Source organism: Acromyrmex echinatior, chromosome 6 (assembly GCF_024713525.1).
Source record: "Acromyrmex echinatior isolate Ae372 chromosome 6, ASM2471352v2, whole genome shotgun sequence".
NCBI lineage: Eukaryota > Metazoa > Arthropoda > Insecta > Hymenoptera > Formicidae > Acromyrmex > Acromyrmex echinatior.
The window spans coordinates 901,154-924,269 of NC_141857.1; the positions used below are offsets into that span (position 1 = coordinate 901,154).

A 23,116-nucleotide genomic window follows, 5' to 3' on the forward strand; every position below is an offset into this window, starting at 1 on the left:
AAATATCTAAAAATTTAGGTGGCTACAAATCTGAAAATAATTTCGTTGAATCATCAAAATAATTATGTAGGAAACTAAAGTATGAACAATGCTACAAAAGGTTATAACATTTTAGCAATTAGTTTGAGCGCTCTACATAATTATAATTCAATAGAATTATTTATTTTCAGTTTTGTATCTATCTAAATGTTTAGATACTTTAATAAAATCATTATTCTTTCCATGTATTATTAACGTATTATTCAAAATTGCGACGGTCGAAATGACAAGACACAAATTGTTCTCTCAGTTAATATTTAAAAATTTTGACGATAATTTTTAACTTATTAACAATGCACAAAATGTTGCATGCGACATATTTATTGTCCAGCGTTGAGGCGTCGACTGTGTGAGGTGAGGTGATAATTAATTTTCAAATTTATACATACGATAATTTAATTATTTATATAATTTTAGCTTGAGTTCTCATTGCTCAGCTTTCTAACTTTGTGAGTATGTTTGTACTTACCTTGCAACAGTTAACGGTTCAAATTTTTTGAGAGGAAAAATGTTGGAGATATTATTTTGTAATGCAATAATCCAGCCATGCCGTTGTGTTAGGAGGAAAGATTGCTGATGAAGACTCAAACCATGAATGGAAACGTTCAAGGTCGAGGTTTATATATTTAATATTAAGAATAATTGATAACCAGCATTGACTCCTATCACCTGTACTTTATGTCATTATCATATTTCAAAATTGCATTAATTCATTGTATTAATGAGTTTATTCCGTGTGTTGCAGGTGATAGATTTCGGTTCCAGTTGCTACGAGAATCAACGGGTATACACTTACATTCAGAGTCGCTTCTACCGAGCACCAGAAGTGATATTAGGCGCAAGATATGGGATGCCGATCGACATGTGGAGCCTCGGCTGCATTCTGGCAGAATTGTTCACCGGTTTTCCACTGTTACCAGGCGAAGACGAGGCAGACCAACTGGCGTGCATCATCGAAATGCTAGGCATGCCGCCACAACGATTGCTGCAAAACTCGAAACGGTCGCGTCAGTTCATCAGCTCGAAGGGCTACCCGAAGTACTGCACCGCGACGGCAATGCCGGACGGTACGACAGTGCTAAGCGGGGGTCTCTCGAGACGAGGGAAGCTGCGCGGCCCGCCGGGCTCGCACGATCTCGAGCGCGCCCTGAAGGGTTGCGACGATGTGTTGTTCCTGGACTTTCTCAGGCGTTGCCTCGTATGGGAACCGGAATGTCGAATGACACCGAACAAAGCATTAAGGCATCCGTGGCTACGCCGTCGATTACCGAGGCCACCGGGCGACAAGAACGACACGCTACCGGCGGTGACATCGGCGCAACCCGCGACCACCGGCGGCGGTCCCACTCTGAGAACATCCGCATCCGGCAGCAGGAGTTCCAGCAAGACTAACAGTCTACAGAGTAGCAATAACACCAGCGACGACATCTCGACGAGTAAAACAACGGGTCAGACGAGAGGGAACCGTTTAGTAGAGGACATGGTGTCGGCTTACGCGGGTTACTCGTACAATACGTCCCAATTACACGGCGGTACTTGGGGCACAACGGGGGGATTAAGCAGCGGCCACCAATCACTGAACTCCATTAGCGGGACTGGTGGCGGCGGTGGCGGTGGTGGCAGGAGCTCCTCTAGCAAGACTAACAGTTTGCAGGGCGGCAATAACACCAGTGACGACATCTCCGCGAATAAGACGACAAGTCAGCAAAGGGGTAACCGTTTGGTCGAAGACGTGGTGTCCGCTTACGCGGGTTACTCGTCAGCGTACGGCGCGTCCCAGCTGCACGGCAGTACTTGGGGCACGACGGGGGGATTGAGCAGCGGCCACCAGTCGCTCAATTCCGTCAGTAGCAGGAGTTCCAGCAAGACGAACAATCAGTTGCAGAGCGGTAACAATGCGTCGAGCGGCGATCTTTCCACGAGCAAGACCGAACGTCAGCAACAGAGAGAGCGCACAAGCGAGTTGCCGGTGACGATCTTCGATCCCTACCCACTCGGGTCTTACGGTTGTCTGTCCGAGTCCCAGTTGCACAGTAGTCATCGATCGAACCAGAGTAGCAGCCATCAGTCGCTCAATTCTGTCGACGGTGCGACGACCGGCAAGTCGCAACGCGCTCGTCAGACGCACCAGACGCAGCAGCAACAGCAGCATAATAACAATGGCGCGTCGCACGACAGTTACGGCTCTCACGGCTCCTCGAGCAGCTCCAGCCGGTTGGTACTCTCGTTCCAGCCGGGGATCCAGGAGATCCTCGAGGAGTTGAGACGATAGGTCAAGACGTGACGCCAGTCGTCCTTTTCTCCTCCCTTCGGCTCGCTCGCTCGCTCGCTGCCGTTTTAGGCATTGCTACTGACGAGCGTTTCGTCACGAAACGGTCGCATAACGTAAAGATAAGGATGATCCGATCTCGGTCACCTAATAACGTGAAATTCGGCTGTGTCTCGCTGCCTGCCGTTCGGGCGACGTCTGAGCTGCGCCGCCTCGACATGGCGTCGAGGAAGGTTACTTGCGGTCGAAAGGGTGGGTGGCTGTCTTATCATCGATCTCGGATACTGCTGTGATTCACGCGTCGCGTTTCTACGGTCGCCGTAGCTGATTGTCGATGAGGTTTGAATCGGTTATAATTTGATGAAAAGAGGCGAGATCTATTTTCTATGAAATACGCCGCTTTGCAGGTTGAAGGTAAAGCGTTCATCTCCTAAAATTCAAAAGCGAACGTCTAACGTTATCGATGGAATTGAAGACGTTGTTCAAGAATAATCGTACGAGTCTAGAAAAAAAAAAGATTGAGCGAAGGAAGGCTTATTTTCACGGATTTATCACCAATGTTATAACTGATTTCATGCCTCACGCCTAGCCTAGCGTTACAAGGTCGATTGCGTGATAAACCTTGATCATACCTTCAGCCACGGCGACATTGCCTCGCGTTGCTCTCTGGTCCGCTCGTTTCGGGATTCATTTCCGTTGCCATTGCCTCCGCCGTGAAAATATGCGGTCGGCTTTTCAATAAGAGACGAATTTTTCTGCTATGACAATACCTTAAGAACTCTAGCAAAGCGTCAGAAATCCGCGTAAATAGGTATAGAACGATTCAACACGCGATTGTGCATCTTAAAACACTCGAGTCGTCGAGTCCTTTGCGGAACGTACAATCATGGAGTCAAAGGACTTTTTCTTCTTCTCGAAACGTGCCGGAAATCGTGAGGACGATCTCAACACTCGACAACGCGACTATATGAGCCACTCATTCACCGCTCGGTTGTGTTTCGCCCTTTGTAAAATTGGACTTTACATTTTATTCAAGATGAACGACGAAATATGAAATCCAATTTTTCAGATCTGTGTAACAAATCGACTGATTGACAAGGATAGAAAAGGAAGTATAGAAAAGTATGTAAATATTATTGTCAGCATTATCGCAATGCACATAATATGAATCATTTATCCTTCCTCCGTTGGCGCGACATATTTTCTTCAACACAATCGATTTCATCGGAGATGAGACGACAGGCCGTGTCGGATTAATCGCAAACAGAAGTCAGCTGGAGTCTCAAAGGAATCGTCTATTGATTTACATTCACATAAGTCTCGGTTCATGAATCATGATTAATGCACGTCGATCGTCTCTTACGAGCCGTCGACGATGCGCGGGAGTAGTTCGAGCGACCTGGAGGTCATTGTGCCAAGGGAAACCCGGGGAAACCGCGACGGTTCGATAGGTCGTACATGATATAGCACGTCAGATATATCGTCGTGTCGCGATGTCGCCGATGATGGCGGCGCAGATATAACGATTCGCTCACAATAAGCGCGATGAAGAAGTATACGACTGAATAGAATAATTTGTCGCTGATTTTGAAGACACTGTCGTCTCTCTGTGATTGAAAGAAAATATACTGAAATGAATTTTTCCGTCATCAATACGTCCGATTTGTTGCACACCCTTGGCAAAAACGCGGCAGCAATTTGAAGCTCGTAAATCGAGTCAATTGAATCGCTCATGAAGAAGAACATTGTAAAAATGTGACGATGCGATCTTGTATAGTTTGTAGCTTTTACGAATTTTTTTTTTGTAATTTTGTTTTGTAAATTTTTTTGTACTGTATGCGTTTAGATATGTGTTTATATATATATTTGTTTTAATCGAGTGGAACGGGACACGGTATGCAATTATTATTTTAACTTTTTTTTTTTAGTTTCTTGAAATGAGCCGAAAGTATTTTTTTTTTATGCTTTTGACGCTAACTTTTAATTGTTGTAATTAATTATGCACTTTATTATTCTTTTTTCCGTATTATTGTAATTATGAGGCTCTTATAGGGAATAGAGGAAGCTGCCTTCCCTGCATCAAATTGCTCATTACACGGATCCATTAGTGATGAATTATGAACATTCATTACGGTTTCAACCGAACTCAAAGTTCACTCAATTCTGAAATGAGTTTTGATTATAAAAGCAAGCGCGGTGAACCAGGGAAACACCGGGAAAATATCGTACCTGGCGGTTACGTTGTACTTCGCTTATTTTACAACGCTCTAGCGTTTAATTCGATGCGATGAACGACGCGACGTGCAATTTACGACGGGAAGAATCGCGCCCGGTTTGTTAACTTCTCTTGGCTTCTTCTGAGCTAACTGGGTTAATTTCCCCCTCGCGCATTCTTGTGTCGGTGCTCATTATTCGTGCTGCGTATATTTTATCGCGGATGAAAATGCCTCGTGTTCAATAGCGGCTTTCTATCCACGCGGTTCTCACTCGGGAGAGACGAGACAGTCGCGTTTTTCACGCACTATCCGTCTTTCAAGTCCTTTTCCCCATAAAGCACGTTCGGTTTTATACGTCAGGTCTTATGCGTCTCTGTAGGGAGAAGTCAGGTTTAAAAGGACACACGACAAAGAACCGTGTCCGAAAATAAAAGAGATTTTTCGTACTCATGCGGGGTGAACGACTCGAATGTCCTGTGACCGCTTTAGTTCCGCATTATTATCGGTACTTCGTAGATCCTACCATGAATGGACGGCTTTTATATGTGGAAAACTCAGAAATAGACTTTTACAACTTTAAAGAAAGGAACACGATAGTGTTTGGAAAGAATGATTTTACTGAAGTATCTAAATATTTAACTAGATACAGATCTGAAAGTCATTTTGTTGGACCATCCAAATAATTACGTAGGAATCTCAAATATGATGAGCAATGCTACAAAAAGGTTTGACATTCTAGTAACCAATTTTTATTTGAATATTCTACATAATTATTTTGATGGTTTAACAAAATTATTTTCTAACTAAACTACATATCTAATTGAACTTTTAGGTAACGATTAAAATCGTTCTTTTCATACGTAATGTAAATAATTTCTATATAAAAGCCGCTCAAATACATTCGTATCATCGATTCACTAATTATTAATAATTTTATTCGTTAAAAATTAGGAACTATACATTATAAATCGTATAAGTTGAAAATGTTTTAATTAATTATTAATTTTATGTTTGAGGAGAAAATGATTGTAATGTGTTATTCTGTAATGATCGTCCCGTGAATATTTTAGAAGCATGTCAGAAACGAAACGTGTTTTTTCCTAAGTAATTCTTTTCGGCAACCGGGAAGAAATTTTGCGAGTGTTTATTTATTTGTACGAAAGAAAGTATGTACGAAAAAAGGCAAAAGAGAACTCGATCCAAGCTGATATAGGTAATCGATTTCCTAATGTGTAATTTTATCCAAGTGCAAATATACTATTGCGCAATATAGAAATCATTAATCATTAACATGCATCATTTCCTCGCTAACCATCCGTTGCTAAACACTGATGCGCTTCAAGTAGCCCTTTACCGTCACTGATTTTCCCCGAGTTATTTCAAGCTTTGCTTTGTGGTCGACTATAATCGTCGGGCGATCTGTTTATCAAGAACAGCTTTCGGAACACAACAGCATGTAGTCCGCGAACAATGCAACCGGGCGTCTCGCGATGACTCTGGCGATGCGAAATCGCTAAATTTAGTTGAACCGAACAAAACCATGTGTGCGGGGCGGACAGTCGTAAGAGCCGAGCGTGGATGAGTGACGAGACAACGACGAAGGAGAGAAACGTGATGAGAAAACAAAAACGAAAGAGAAGAGAGTGAAAAGAGTGTTGATGCAGCCGGCAAATGATAGCAGCGAACAGCGGCGAAGTCAATTAAGCTCGAGGGGGATCGGAGCGATCGGCGGATTAAAAATCGTGATACCGAACGGCATGTCTTTGTGATATGGAACTTAGGCGTACTGGGATTTATACTAACGAATGTAGATAAAAAAATATATATTATATATGTGTGTAAAAATCACGTATATTATGTTACATCGAGGTGATGAATGAATAGTTTGTAAAGCGTGCGATGTAGTTTAATCTCGTCGTAGACAAAGTGCTCGCCTCAAAGTATCGACCTCTTCTTTTCCTTTGTATAAGGAATATAAGATGTACAAGGAACAAGTATCGATGCCCTGTTCTTCAAAGATTTGTCGCTCTTTGAAAAAGTATTCTTGTGAATAATACATCGTAATTAAATATTAATATTACATTAACGTAATACATTGTATTAATATACATGTATATTAATATAATATAACATTATATATTGCAATATAATATTAACATATAATTATTGATGTGTTATATCATTAATAACATATTATTCACATGCAAAAGTCGAAATCTTTTTACAATCGATACTTGATCTCCTTCGATCGAGCAGATGAGAATACTAGACGTAATAAGTATAGACTGCATATTCTCTGATCTTAGTATCTGTACTCCATTAGAAAGAATTGAATCAACATTTCTCTTCAACTTGACAGAGAAAGAGCAATATGATTCAAATTACCTCACTCTTTCTAAAACGATGCTGACAACTTCATAGAAACCTGCAGTTTATTCTTATCGTGACTATGAGAATACTGGATCTTTGATACACCTTCGAGTACAGTTCAGGTCAAGTGATGGAAAACGCAAGATAATCTGTTGTGACACTAACGTAGGTTTCGAGCTTGGCTTCTTTTATCGTCTCTCCTCCATCGATCTTAATTCGCGAAAATGTCACCCGATTCGTACTCGTATTTTAGTGCACGGCAGTATAATTTTTTTATTTCTCGTAGATTTTTATTATCTCGCAGATTTTCAATCCGACCATAACAGAACGAATTACGGCGGATATCGAAAGAAATCGTATTGCGACGTGTGCGTTCGCGAATGCTGATCTCATCAAAAGATAAAAAACGAGAGCGTCAATTGCGGCATCCGAAACTTGGAGAAATATAATCACGATCCGTCGCACATGTCCCGGAAATTGATCGTCCGGGAAAATCGACCGGTTTCAACGATCGTACGTGTATTATTTTAGCAACGATTTGTTGAGACCGGTCGTCGCTATCACTGCCGATAACTCGTTAAGTAGATGCCACGCTTCATTTTTCGCAAGCTGGCTTATTTGCGCGAACCTAGTCTCCGTTTCCTCGTCCCCTAATTCTCGCGAATTAACACGCAGAGTGCCAGCTGACTATTTGTTAATTTTGCGTGCAAAGATACCGCGCATCACTGATTATGTTCTATGTAATGCGGAGGCACTTAAGTGCGTAATATATATATATAAAATACCTAACAGTAATTGAATATCCTATATGCGCACAAATGTCTTCGCTTTAATCGGCGAGATCTTATCGAAAAAACGTTTAATGCCTAGATATTTCTTACTTACGTTACATTACGACTCGTGATGAATAAAATGAAAAGTGTAAATTTCAAAGATAATAAACGATCAATGATTACACGCATGCGACTCTATTATAAGTAATAATAAATTATTGACAATTTTATTCAATCTCAAGTTTATTCTCTAAATTCTTTAAAATAGAATTTTACTCTAAAAAGTGAGAAAATTGAATCAATTCTGAAAAAGTCTCTTCAAAGTGACAATTCACTCTAAAAGTTTCTTCAAAGTGACAATTCACTCTAAAAGTTTTAGATAATACACTTTCAGAATATATTCTAATTGAAGATATGACTTCTTATTTACGAAGATGAAAGTATTTGTGACTATAATTACATGATAAAATGATTATTATTATATTAAGAGTTCTCAATCAAAATAACATAAACTTACAAACAATATAAAATTACAGTAATTTTCGAATACGACCATATATTTCTTTTCAGCATATAAAACTATAAATGTAATCATTATTACTAATATTATGACAGTAAAAATAATTGTAAAAATAGATCTTCTAACAATGACTACGTTTACACGGTCACTCTGAATCGGATGTAATAATCACAGCCATTCTTTAGAGGAATAGCTATGATTGATCAATTTCATAACTACTAAGATGTTATTAAACCCTATTAAGAGTGCCGTGTAAATGTAGTTCATAACATTTTATGATGCAATTATAATCACACAAATACCAAAAACTTTTCTCTCATTATTATATTCTTGTTAAATATAGATAATGTTTACGATAATAGCGTCTTATAATTTTAGCGGTAAACTCAAGTATTTTTTAGTACGTTGGAATTATGATTAATTGACGTAAATAATGCGGGCTTGTATTGTCTTAACGAGATTCAATCAGTAACGAACAGAGTAACAATGTGGCACTCAACGTGTTAATCACTATTTACGATGGTTGTACTGACTTAATTTATTTCCTTGTTGCTTTAACCGGCATTTTTTCGATTGTCACTGCAACTTTGCTGTCATTCGCGTGTCACCGACTGATCTCGAGGACGATCGCACGAAGTTCGTTCGAAATCATTCCTTGGGATATGTTGACATACGAATAATTGGCCTTTCCTCTTTTTCTTGTCTTTCTCTCTGGAGTTTAACGGCTTTTTCCCGCTGTTTATGCACGTCCTAAGATATCATCGAGATATGAGTGACAGCTTTAGGTTTATAACAAATGAAGCAAATGAAATGAATCTCAAGGTAGCTGTTGAATGAGGATGCGTTGCAGTTGTTTGAAATTTTTTCGCAGATTCCTTTATTAAAAAGTGTGCGGCCTGTTGCACTCGCGCGAAATTCGCGACGATCCTGTTCCTTTTAATTGGCGAGAACAATGTTCTTAATTTATAAATTGTTTGAGAAGAAACATTATGTCCTTTGGCGCTCGTGATTTTCTTTTTAGTCACCTTATTGTTAGCTAAGCATCTATTCAGATGGAATTGATTTTACGCTCTAAATCGATGTGCGTAGGTGCGTTTGCTAGATATATGTCTATGTGGCAGATGAGGTTTTAATATAAACATTTTCAAAATAGAGCACAGCGATTAATTTTTATAGAAAAAAAAAAGAATACGAAACGCGTATAAATTTTCTTTAGAGAGTCAGCGAAATTTAATTCTGGATGCAACAAAAAATACTTAGATTATGCCTGCTCGTTTTTAGATAAATTTCTGCGGTAAACCAAATTTTTAATTTAATTACTTCCAATAATATATTTATCATAAATGTAATTAAGTTGCTTGACATTTGCGTAGCGATGATCCATATAGCGTCGTTTACGCATTATTAATTTCGGACATGAATATTTAACGAAACGTGTAATATTATACACGTGAAATGGCTGGCGTAATTTCAGTATGTGGAATTTAATATTCGACGTGGCTCGTTGCGATTCGGGAGATCGTGGACGATCTCGCTGATCGAATATGATTAAGCTTCGACTCGGGTAAACGGATCATCGCGGTAAATTTTTAACCACAGACATAAACAGCGCATGAAATGTATTCGATGGGAAATCGGTGCTAGACGCATCGAATTCACGCGAAGTGAGCGAGAGACGAGCGAGCGACTACACGCATGAGAGAACAATGGAAAGATGGACTCCGGCTATCGATTTAAGATTAATAATTATCCCTTTAGCGAAAGTGGCGGATAATAATGAGAGGATGAGGAGAGTCAGGCGAGAGAAAGGAAGAAAGGGAGAGAAAGAGCGCGATCGCGGGATAAAACGACGAGAGACTGTATCACGTTTCTAACGTAACGATGTACATGTACTATATAATTGCGTAAGCGTTTGTATGATAGTTAAGAATTTTTCGTAAACTTAACCGTTAGGGACGCGCGTTTAGCATACAACGTGTGCGTGCGCGTACGCACGATGACGCCTGCACATACGTGGCGAACAGGTGCCTCGAAGTTCGTTGAGCGCGTTAACCCTCTCGCTTCGTCACTCCATCCCCGTGCAATCCTCCCCTTAATCATGTCATCCGCGACGAATCGCAAGTCGCCCCTTGGAAGCGAGAGGGCCGAGTCGCATCGCGCGAAAATCTTGTATTTGCGAACCTTCCCTGCTTGAGTTTCATCCCCTTGCAGGAATATTTAATATCGGCCAATTTAATACCGATTATTTTGAGTATGAAAAAGCACTGTTGTTCAAATTAAGTAATTAATTAGTATCTTTCAATATTAAATTTTTTTCACATTCGTTTTGTCACATTCACACGAAAATAAAGAATTTTCTGTGCATCCGAACAGCTGATGTAGGGTCGATGGACTCTTTTTTCACTGATAGATTCTTTCGAGCCTCATTTTATATATTTGTTTATTAAATTTTTGTTTGTAGAATTTTCTCGTTCTCTCTACAAACTTTCTTACTCAGACGCGAAATTATTTTTAAGCTGAAGATGCGCATCTCATCGTCGCAGAAAAAATCTAGGTTTCAAGAAAATTGTGTCAATGATTTTTTTTGTGTTATTCGAAAAAACTTAAATTGAAAAATTCTCGTTTTTTATATGTCTACACTCTAAAAAAATATGATGTGAATTTAGCATGCGATGTTTATATAATTCTCACTGCGTTAGTGTTGATATCAATTTATTTAAAGACCATTGTTAAATCCACATGTTAAAATCCAACACTGTTAAAAAAAGACAGCAAATTTAATAAGTAGGTACATTAAAAACATTTAATGTTATGAAATAAAAAGTTACAAGTAATTTAAATTTAATGTTTATATGCATTAAATTTCATGTGAATCTATAAAATTTTATGGATTGTGCATTAAATTTCATAAAATATTATGAAAAGTACTTTAAATTTCATGTACATTACATAAATTCATGTTGCAATTACAAGTACATTAAATTTAACGTAATGTCATGAAATTAAACTCAACTTGTGTAACTTAAAAGTATTATATTTCATGACATTTTTAACAATACATGGTTAAATCCGTTGATGTTTATAGTTTACATCAATAACAATATGGTGAGAATTATATATAATACCTATGTTGTTAAATCCACACCTATATTTGTTTTAAAGTATATACATTTAAAACTCTATCCTTAAGTTTTGCCGTTTTTATATTTTTAACACACTATGTGTAACAGAAATTTAATTCAATATATTTATATAAATTATTCGATTTTACATTCTTATACGATATTAAAGGCAATTTATGACAAAGAAGAATTTATGGCAAATCTTATATATGTGTATTAAATGTGTAATATACATATAATTCATATTTATTATACTTACGCCAAATTACTGAGTGTAGCGTTGCGTTTAATGTCTCGTCTAATGGACTCGCTTACGAGTTCTAAGAAGTGTCGGATTATTCCATAATGCGACCAGTTATTCTGTAATAACCTATCACTATTCGATGGATGCCATCTGCAGCTGGGTTATTCCGGGGAAATTGCGTGGAAAATTGCTTTCGCGAAACGGACGGTCGCGCGAGTCGTTCGATCGATCAGCGATTAGCAACGATCGAGGGTCGTCAACCGGTTAGTCGCACGTCCAACGGAATTTTCGGGCCGTGGATTTTCACGACAATATGCATGACCTGATCTTGGGATCGTTTTTTCATACGTGATTGCGACTCGGTTCGCGACGTGGAGACTAGTCGTCAAAAATACGACGAGCGTTCGTCAAAGAATGTTCAAATCATCAAATCACACAGCATAGATCTCCAAAGGATCTTCTAACAATGTTTAAAAGACGTTCTATATATCCTACGATTTCTAAGAGAGATCTTTCGGATAAAATGCCGTGTGAAAAATTGTGTCCACGATTATTCGCGGTACGTGCATGGTATACAACGAACGCTGCTGATAGAGGTACTTGTTTGAGTGATTAGAACAAAGCCACTGTATTAAGTCATATAGATAAGCGGGAATTTAGAATCGGTTTCTCACAAATGTGTCGATTGACTCAGCCTCGATTCGTCCGATTCTCCGTTTCCTGAATCACAACACCAGTTAGGAACCATAACAGGGGATCCTCTTATAGGAATGACATTTTTTAAAGAAATTTTAGAGATACATATACATATATATTTTAATAGCCAAGAATTTAATCTAGTTTCCGTTAATCAATTGCAGGGAAAAGCATTCTTTGTCAAACAGAAAAAGAATGATTCGTAGAATAGATAAGAGATAGATAACGCGATAATGATAACAAACCCTGTATATGTAGGAGAAAGAGAATCGGATCGATCGCGGTGTCAAGCGATTAGCGTCAAGCGATGAAACCGGCTCTTAGACAATGTAACGATTATATAGTTAATAAGAAAAAGTGCGAAGAACAAAGTCGGTTAGCTATAGTAGATTAATGCTGTTTTTTAGCGACCAGGACAACGTGTTTCTCGTTGTATATTTATTTCCTCATCGCGACCCTTTTTGCCAAAGGGAACGACCAATCGATCGCGTATCGCACCCTCGTTTACACAATTCGATTTTTATCTTTATCACAACACGATAATTGTAACGTGTACATTTTATAGTGAAACTAAAATCCTAAACACGACCTTTTAAATCTATAACTTTCGTTCGTATTTCGATCCAGAGATATCTATCAGAATTTTGACGGAGTCAAGCGGACTGTAAATAATAAAGTAGTTGACAATCATATTATTATTAATCGACTAACGTTAAGTGTCGATTTCTGACTTGGAATGTGAAATCGTATTCGAAGTAGCCCTTAGAAAACATTTATTCGTTTCGTACTTGTGCCTGAAATCTGTCAATCATCGTATTGTGACACGCAGAAAAAATCGTACGTGTAAAAGAGGTTTAAGGTCTGGTTGCATCGACGACTTGGTTGGTTTTTAGACTATCTGAACGCTTGAAAATTTTTATTTTTTAGCAAAAAAATCTCGAAAATCGGATTTGTCTAAGTAGAACAACAGGTCACGATAACGTCAAAATGACGTTAAAATGAAACGTGATTGATCGAAAAGTGATTTCTACTACACTGGAACATCGTAATAGCGCGCGGTTCGGGGCTTTAAACGTAATAACGAGATTGTCCCCACTTTACTTCTAAACCATGAAATTCGGGATCATTGAGAGTTTAACGCTTATGAAAGGGATTTTGTGCACTATTTCGAGATTCACTATTACGAGGTTCCAATGTAATCATTTTGGAGCCATTTTCACTGCATTTGATATTATCGCGACTTTGTTCTGCTTGGATAGAAAGATTGGATCTCAATTGAAAAACTTCTCTTTTTAATCCGAAATAGAGATTTTTATTACCGATTATTGACTCTCAAGTACTGAAGTTTCGAAGTGTTCAGTCTGACTCTGGTTGGCAATTCGCTCTTTTATAGGTCGTAATTGTAGCTGTAGAGAAAGTAACGTAGAGGAAGAGAAAAAAAAAAATTAGTTGACCAGAGTCAACTAAATCAACCGACGTCGATGCGCCCGGAGTTCCGCGCAGTGTCTTTTATTTCGTACCCAACGAAACATTCTAGAACGTTGTTCCTCGGTCACCGTGTATATTATTGATGACTGGCAAAGCCTCAAGTTTTTACCGTAACCAAAATGGATTTTGCGTTGGACACTGTTTCCTAGCTCTCGGAGTGTATTATAGATTACGTATGTACGTGCCTGCGAGAAAAAACTTGGCGACACACAAACATGAAAACATGTACACAAACACACACACACATTACGCACACGCAATCCCACATTCGTTTACAATCCGTAGCCTTTAAACGCTCGCATCGCACCTTTTTACCGCTAAAGTGTATACATCGCGGAACAAGTTCATGGCATAATTACTGTGTAATGTCACTGTCGCTTTGTTCCTAGCATAATCGAAGCGCATAATCCCGGCAACGCGCAGCTTTAATGTTCTGGAAAGCTGAGCGGAATGCGTATTAATTAATTATTGCGGTCGCGACGGATATTGTGATAGCTACGTAGTTGCGAGTCATCGTCGCGCAGCGATAACAAATTGTGATCCGAGATTTATACTCTTAATCCGTAAGTCGTAGCATGAGGAATTACAGATCGATATCATTTTAATACGTCCTGCATTATCCCCTTGGTGTATCGATCACTTGCAAGTTTACCGCGGTTTAGAACGCAAACCGCATCTATTACTGATCATTTTTCACATATCATATATACAACGCTAGATTGTTAAATTTTATATTGTCTAATTTTTAATGAGATCAAAAGCGATTATTATTTAAAAAGCGAGTCGCTTTTAGATATACTTTAAAGCTAAGATTATTTTTTACTGTATTTCGTATAACTCTTGAATTATTCGCTGAAGAGAAAACATTTTATAAATTTGTGATGAATTCGCTTTTAATTGACTCTATCGCTTGAATAGCATTTCTGCATCAAGATATTATGTTTTTTTTTTCCCCCCGCGTTATTTCGAAAATTTGCGCTTTTGTTCGCGCTTTCACGTATCCCGACTGAATGGTATATTGTTACCTATACGCTCTCGTAAAAATTGCGAGATCTCCGATAAAATGCATAATGCGCGCGCGAAAGAGTTAATACGATTCCCGTTACAAATAACAGTCCCAGTTAACTCCAGGACGATCTTAATTGCGCGAACTACGTCTGCCTACGTTTGTTCCTAGCCAAATATTTTCCACTTTGATCGCCAATGGGAGGGTGAGTTTTTGAGATAATTTTGCAGCATTTTTTTTAAATATTACAAGGAAGAGCGAGACGTCTCTGTTACCGATTAATATCGTCACATTGTGAATGCGACTACCGTGCAATGATAAGTTCTGCAATTGTATATAAGCTCTCTCGCGAGAAAAGTGAAATTCGAGTTGGAACGAAGAATGCTGCCACAATTACCTGCGTGCAAGGAAAGAACGATTCGCTGGAGTAAAATCTAAAAATTTAGCTAGATACAGATCTGAAAATAATTATATCTATCAAAATAATTATATACAGTGCTTAATTAGTATCATGATCAATACCGCGAAATGTTTTAATATCCTAGCAACCAGCTATAAGCGTCCTGTATAATTATTTTGATGGTTCGATAATGTAATTATTATATATAGATCAGATCTGTATCGAAATTTTTGTAGCTGAATCTGGACACTTCGGGTTCTTTCCATGTGGTTTCGATACACGCGTACAACAAAATACACACACACACACACACACACACACACACACACACACACACACATATATACAAATGCGTACACGCTCTCTGTTTCTCAGGTACGCGCGTCGCATACGTACTGGTCATTATTCGTTTGCACGCATGTTCTTTCTACGCACCTCTCGTGCCCTTGATACCCTTGAAGCAGGGCGTTTTTCGTTTTACGATAATACATCTTTGGTTATCGTTACGTTCTACTTAGTCGATAATAAGACTTTTCCTATATTTTATAAGTTGTTAATATTGTGTACAAGATTATGTTTATTCGCGCCACTGCGACGCATCCGTTGATTTTGAATATATAAATTAATTAATCCTAGCATTATTCAAAAGAGAAAATCCGCTTTGTACCGAACCATTATTAATGTCAATTTTCATTAACTTATTATGAAATTACGGATTAGAGGGTGAGAGCGAAAGAGAGAAAATATGATTAATATTTTCTCCAATTAAAATTTTTTTCACAAATTTTACGATTTGATACCACAGAGGATGTATTTTTATATTACTTATAATTCTACGAAGCGTATATTTAATGCTTTTGCAATTTTTAAAAGTACCTTGAATCCGCTAGGATAAGTTAATAATTCATCTCTCCGCGAATTTTTGAGGCATTTAATTTTGAGGAAAGCGATCGATGAATGAAACGATTTTTCTCATCATATTTGACTTTATATCACGTTACTGCCGCTCGCATTTATGCATTGACCGTTCCTTTTTTATTTCGTACCTTACCGTGTACGAATTTTACATTTTTGTTGATAATATTATTCTACATTATGCATGTACGACGACGTTCCACGTCGGTCACATTCTTTTGCCCTTTTTATTACAGAATATTCTACCGAAGAGTTCGGTGCAAGAATGAAGAGAAAATCCATGATATGTAAACCGCATTTTAGATACGAGTTCATGTTTGAAGCGAACTTGAGTGAATTACGGACTCGTCGTATTTCCGCACACAAACTCTATAATTTTCTAACTTTTTAATTTTCTCTTCACACGAACTCCCTCCTTTCTTAAGTTTTTCACGGCTGTTTCGCAGTGGCTAGTCTTTTGTACGCGCCCGTAAAAACGCGCATTGTCACAAACCTAAAAGCATACACGAGCACACATACGCAGATAAAAACAGAGCACACGAATACACACACACACACACACACACACACACACACACACACACACACACCCGTTTCTGTTCCGGTTTTACGTAAGCTTATGATAAGTTCTTAGGATATTAACGTGGCTTCTCATTTTATTTAAGCGACAATGCAAAGTTTGATCTCTTACTCGTACATACATCATTATGAATATAAATATTATAAATAAATACACATACATGAGTAAAATCCGCATAATTATGATTGCGCGAGGAATCATGCTCGTTGCGTTCCTTCCCTCCCTCCCGTCCTCATCCCTCTCACTACCGCATATCCTCTTCGTGGTTAGCGAATTCTTTCGATAAACGAGGAACCGAGCCACGTCTCGTCGCGTGTTCCTCTTCTCCCACGTGAGAAAACACCGCATGTTATACATATATAAATATATATAAGGAAAGAAAAAAATATATACGAATGTAGGACGCGATTTTCGAGCGTTCATTCCACGTGTAAAGATTTACCAGTCCCATCATTTAGTCCCTCCCCCTCCTCCTCCCCCTCCCCCCTTTCTCTTCACAAACAATTGTAAACGCGTTCTCGCCGCGAATCGCGAAAGCGCGAATATGATTTTTTAAAGAACTGCTCCGACTTGATTAAGAAACGAAATAAACGCTGCTTACGACAGTTAAAACGGCTTGAGCGTACTTTTTCATACCTTTAATCCCTTTGCTGACTTTCGGTTACCGAAACGGAGTCAAGAGCGGTTTGGCCTCGAAAATAAAGTGGTTTCTGCCAAGATTTCTGCTGAAATTAGAGAAGATAATTCTCCGAAAGGGCCTGGATTGCCGGGAAAGCACCAATCTAGAATTGACCCAGATTCATTTGCATAGCAAAAACCGGCCGAAGGCAAGAATAAGGTAAGTGCATAATTTGTAAGATCCACTCTGAATATGCAATCATATTTGAAACAGATCTGCAAATTGCGGGCTTGACTCGTTCTCTTATATTCAAATTCTCAGAACCAATATTATTTTATTCGTATGAGAGAATCTCAATTTTTATTCTTTCTCCCGATTTACTTCAATCAAGCAATATTCAGAGAAGCGTTCCAACAGCACTGCATTTTTAAATAAACAAAAAATAATGTCGAAATATTTCGATTGATCGCGCATCGCGGACGGTATTAATTATATTATTATATACGCTAAAACACACATTGAATTTTCCTACCAGATGCGCTTGACATCGCGATACATACTAATTAATCAACGAGCGCGTGTAAAATTGTCGCCAATGGATGACATCTTGAGATATGAGGACCACCGACAGACTCTCGGCGCCAGGGTATTAAATCTGAAACCGTTGACATTGGCGGAAATTTCCATCTAGCAACTGGACGCGCGGACGGATTTTCTCTCTCTCTCTCTCTCTCTCTTGGCGGGGAAAAGAGAAGAAACCAAACGGGATCGTATATCGGGCGTGAAGAATGGGCCAAGAAATCGGAGGTTTGCTCCTCGTCTTTCCTTTTTTCTCGGACGTTTATTGCACGTCAGAGTGTTCTCCGACAGAGTTCGATAAAACGAAGCAAATCAACGAAGGAGAGACCTCCACGGTCTCCATCACCGGAACGATCCCATTGATCCTTGACATTCATCACAGACTCTATCTGGTACCTCATTTTCTTTCGAGGCGTCCCGACGTCCAGAATCTCGAAGATGAACACGAATCGAATATACGTTCCCTTCGTATCATCCATTTGAGTGCACACAGCTGAATAATAATTATGGAGACGACGTCACGCGTGGGTGAACCTCCTGAGACAGGCATTAAATTATATCGGTCCAACGTCATTCTCGGTGAAGAGAAATATTGTATTTTAGGACGATGTCACCAATCGTCGTCGTTGGAATATTGCCCTCTACGCGCCATGAATATTTGATTCGTTCAATTATTTTCCGCTAGAGAAGATCTCATCTGTTTTACTTTTTACACTGAAATTGAATAACTATGCAAATATTAACCCTTTTCGGGTACGTTTTACGTACCTACGTGTCCTGATTAAAAGGAAGAAATATATTACGAGTGGATTTCGCGAGCAAAACTTCAACGTGAGTATGAATTTAGGGCAATTCAATTATGCCATGTCCAGTAAATGAGAGTAACGCCATTAAGTATACTTGACTGATACATATCGGACGGATGGATATGTTATACATCTATGTCTATTTATTGATTACCTTCTGGTGAAAACAGGACAAAATCGGCGATGTTTAATCATGTCACATAATAATGTACGTCCGATATAATGCGCGGTTATCATGTGATATAGGCGCCTATCTGCTGCATTGTGATCATTAGCATATGTATTGTATATAACGACGTTTTTGTATATAACGTAGTCTTTATATCGTAATTTTATCATAACATATGTTAATTTCTCTGATTCATCTACGCTGTTAAATATCAAGGAATCAAATTTAAATCTATTCTACCCGAGAAAAAAATGTTTCATTTGTGTAATTATATAAAATTATATAAAAAATTGACATTTTATACACACACACACACAATTATATATAATTATATATAAAATGTATCCATTTATATAACATTTTTTCTCGGGTAACAAATAATCAAAGTTGAGTTCTTCAGATGCTAAACAAATATTAAACTGAAAAACTGGACAATTAAAAGCTCTGATATAAATAACAGTAAAAATATATGATTATTTACTGACTATTCAATCATATATTATAAATAATACAAAGCTGTTTAAAAATTGAAATCACTTATCATGCTCTCTGTTATTGAGACTGACCAGGAGATACAAATTGATATATAATTGCCTTAATGCGTAGTGCGATTATATTTTTAAATAACATATGTTTCACATCTTACATAATTATAACGACCGAACGTTTCGGCTCAATTCGAACCATCTTCAGCAGTCTTGCATAATTTACAATTCTTGATAAATCATTAGATAGCCATACAAAGATAGTAACAGAGTATAGCATGGAACGTCTCCATGTTCGATCGTTATAATTATGTAAGATGTGAAATATATGTTGAAACAATGTAACTTGAAAATATAATCGCACTAATTACCACGTATTAAAGCTCTTAATTACCCGGTTTTTTCAATTTAATATTTATTTAAATCTATTCCTTAGTTAAAAATTAAATAATATTTTGTATTTTGTAATTTCCAAGTAAGCCAAAATGTTATTTTAATACAAAATATGTGATGTATTAAAAAGAACAATCACATCAAATCCATTCCTGTGACTGAATTGCTTAGTTTCAAAATAACAGCGTTTCACAAATGCACGCGTATGCACTAAATAATTAATAAATTAAATTTGAGTTAAATTAATATAATACATTTCTTGAGTTACATTGTTTTAGACTAAAACAATGTAACTAAATAATGTAATTTGTCTAAAACTTTTAATTAAATTAACGACAAATAAACTTTGTTTTAGTTAAATTAATGACAAATTTAGTAGGAGTAAACCTACAGGAATGATTAAAAATAACAAATGGAATTATTAAAATAAAATAAAATAAGTCCAATTTGATATAATCTGAATTCTGAATTTAAATATTATAACATTATCTATATAAAGGAAGGATGAAAGTTTTCGTAAAAAAAAGTGGACGTGAAAAATGAGACGAGAATATTTGTTCTTTTTATGAAAATGTAAAAATATATCAAGGAATGGAAGCATTTCCATGAGCTCTGTTTTCATTAATACTAAATATAGAGGAAAATTAAACAGTAGAAAAGTGGGTCGTATATCGCGGCCATAGTTCTTTACAGAAATATCCGAACAAGTAGTTGATTTCTTTGAAATGAAATAACTGTATGGTATTCGTATTTCGACTTTCGAAAATGAATGGTGATAAAACTATCATTCGTACTAATTATAAATAGGATTATCCTTGCTATCGGGAACCGACGTCCCACGTTACAGATAATTATAATCCAGCGTTGGTTTTTTAACGTGACACGATCGATATCTTCCAAGCGTGTGTTACGACATTCCGTTTAATTCTGCCTATCATTATTATCTATTAATATAATGCTCTGCTCGAATAACTCGATATAGCACTCAATTTGCGTCAATATCGCACTATTTTCAGATATATTCCCTAAATGTACTTCTTTTTTGCAATTAACCGTACAATGTCGCTTAATTGTACTCCAATTAATTTTCGCATCCTTGTTCATTCAAGCATTCGTTATAAATTTTTACAAGAAAACCTTGTGAAGCGTCAAATTTTTATTTTAATGAAATTTTATATATAATAGATTTTGTATATAATAGGTTACACAAATAAATGATTTTAAAAAAATCAGTTTTAAAGAATGAAATCATATGAATAAAGCAATTTTTATTACATTTCAAAAACTAGTTGAGCTATCAAAAAATGTTTTATATAAAAGTTTTATTACAAAATTACCTTTATTTATATACATATATTCACATTAATGTTTGTAAAAAACAATTTCGAAACTATGAATTTTTAAAATAATTTTTTTTAATATTATTAACATGAATGAATAGAAATAATTTTACTAAAATTTTTATATAAAACGTTTTTTCAATAGTTTGAATAATTTGAATAATGAATAGTTTTAGATATAACAAAAAAGCTATAACAAAAACTGGTTTATTTATAAGGAGTGATTTTTACTTCTTAAAATCTTTTTTCTGCTCTGACTGATATTTTCAAAATTCAACTCTATATATAAATATATATATATAAAGTTTTATTAAATTCAATTTAACACTTCGCAAGTTAACGGTTTCCTTGTAGTCATTTTTGTATGTGTGGATTCTTATTATATTACGATTTAAAAAAAATTTTCTTACTATATTACGATTTTATATTATATTACAACAAATGGCAAATTTAACAGAATTTTATTTCGAAGAGAAAGAAAAATGTTTCATTAGGTGGAACTTCATGATAATTAAGCGATCCTCATTTCGACGATCAACTATTCAATGCTATCTCGTTGCAATCGAAAACGTTAGAAATCAAGCGGTGAAATCAATCCTATTCAGATTCCATACAGCCGAAGCTCTGTTATGCTCTCCCAGAATCGTGTCCGAGGAATTAGTGCCGAGCCTAGAGCACCGATATATCGGTTCCCTGCAAATGACCTGGTTCGCTGCAAAGGTTGCAAGGGTCAATTAATCACAATATCACCATCATCCGCTTCGCGTTATCCCGCGTACTGGCAGCCTCGCTTCTAAACGCTCTCATTCATCACCGGCACCTGATATCGGCTATTTTCGAATACGCAAGTGAAAACTCGACACATTTTCTTGCATTATTTAACTTCGATTAAACGTGCGGGTCGCGTTTATCCGACGTTCAATCTGCTTTTTGCTTCCCTGATGAAAGATGCATCCGCAATATCAACGATGAAGAAGATGAATTTGCCATCGTAACCTGATCGAAGACGACGTGCAACATCTTAATCGAATAACTTTTTGCTGTTATAAATAAGCTGCCAAATAAGATTTGAATATTGCATGGAAAGAACAGTTTTGCTGAAGTATACGTCTAGAAATTTAGCTAGATACAGATTTAAAAATAAATCTTGTTCTACTATCGAAGAAATTATATAAAATGTTCAAACTAGTTCTTGAAATGTTGCAAAACTTTTTGTAATATTGTTTATTATGCTGAGTTTCCTACTTAATTATTTTTATGGTCCAACAAAATTATTTTCGGATCTATTTTTTTATCTGAATTTTTAGATACAATTTGAATATACAATTTCAGGATATATTGTACTATGCTTTAAGAAAATCGTTTTTACGTGTAGATTTCTTAAAATATTTTAGAATTTCTGCGAGAATGATACTTTAATTAACTATTTTTTCTGATTGATATTTTTAAAATTCAATTATACGCAAACAAAATTTTATTAAAATCAATTTAATTTCGCAAATTAACGCAAATTAATTTCCCTGCCTTATACGTGGTACTTACATGTGGTTTATTATATTATGGTTTTTAAAAATTTTCTTATTATATTACGTATATATCTCATATTATTAGGTGTTGGAATTAATTCGTAGTTTTTAATGAAAGAATGTTATTTATTTCACATGAGCATTAAAAAATACATTAATGAAAGTACTTCCCATCACTTGTAAAACGCTACGAATTAATTCCAACACCTAATATATTATACGGCAAATTTGAAGAAATGTAAAAAAATTGTGTATAATTATATAAAATTATGTATAATTGTGTGTGAGCAATTTTTTGTACATTTTTCTAAACTTGTTGTTTTCTAAAACGAATAATGAGAAAATTATCCCTTTAATTATTTTTTATGTTTTCATATTATTATTATTATTATTTCTATTACACTAAAAAGTAATTTTACAAAAGAAAGAGGGATGTATAAACATGTACGGGCATATTTCATATATGATTATACATGTTTATGAATATTTATGTATGTTTATACATATTTATACATATTCATGCATGAAAAATTTTTTACCGAGTATGATTTTAACTTGTAT

General features: G+C 36.6%; 1 protein-coding gene across 1 annotated transcript in view; it reads left to right on the top strand.

Annotated features, from left to right (window-relative positions):
- LOC105151684 (uncharacterized) overlaps positions 1–17,250 on the top strand; it is a 66,554-nt gene extending 49,304 nt beyond the window's left edge. The window contains exon 2 of the mRNA XM_087407490.1: positions 785–17,250. Coding sequence (XP_087263616.1) covers positions 785–2,311 — 1,527 coding nt within the window. The 3' untranslated portion in view covers positions 2,312–17,250. The remainder of the gene's footprint in view (positions 1–784) is intronic.
- The last annotated feature ends 5,866 nt before the right edge of the window (positions 17,251–23,116 follow it).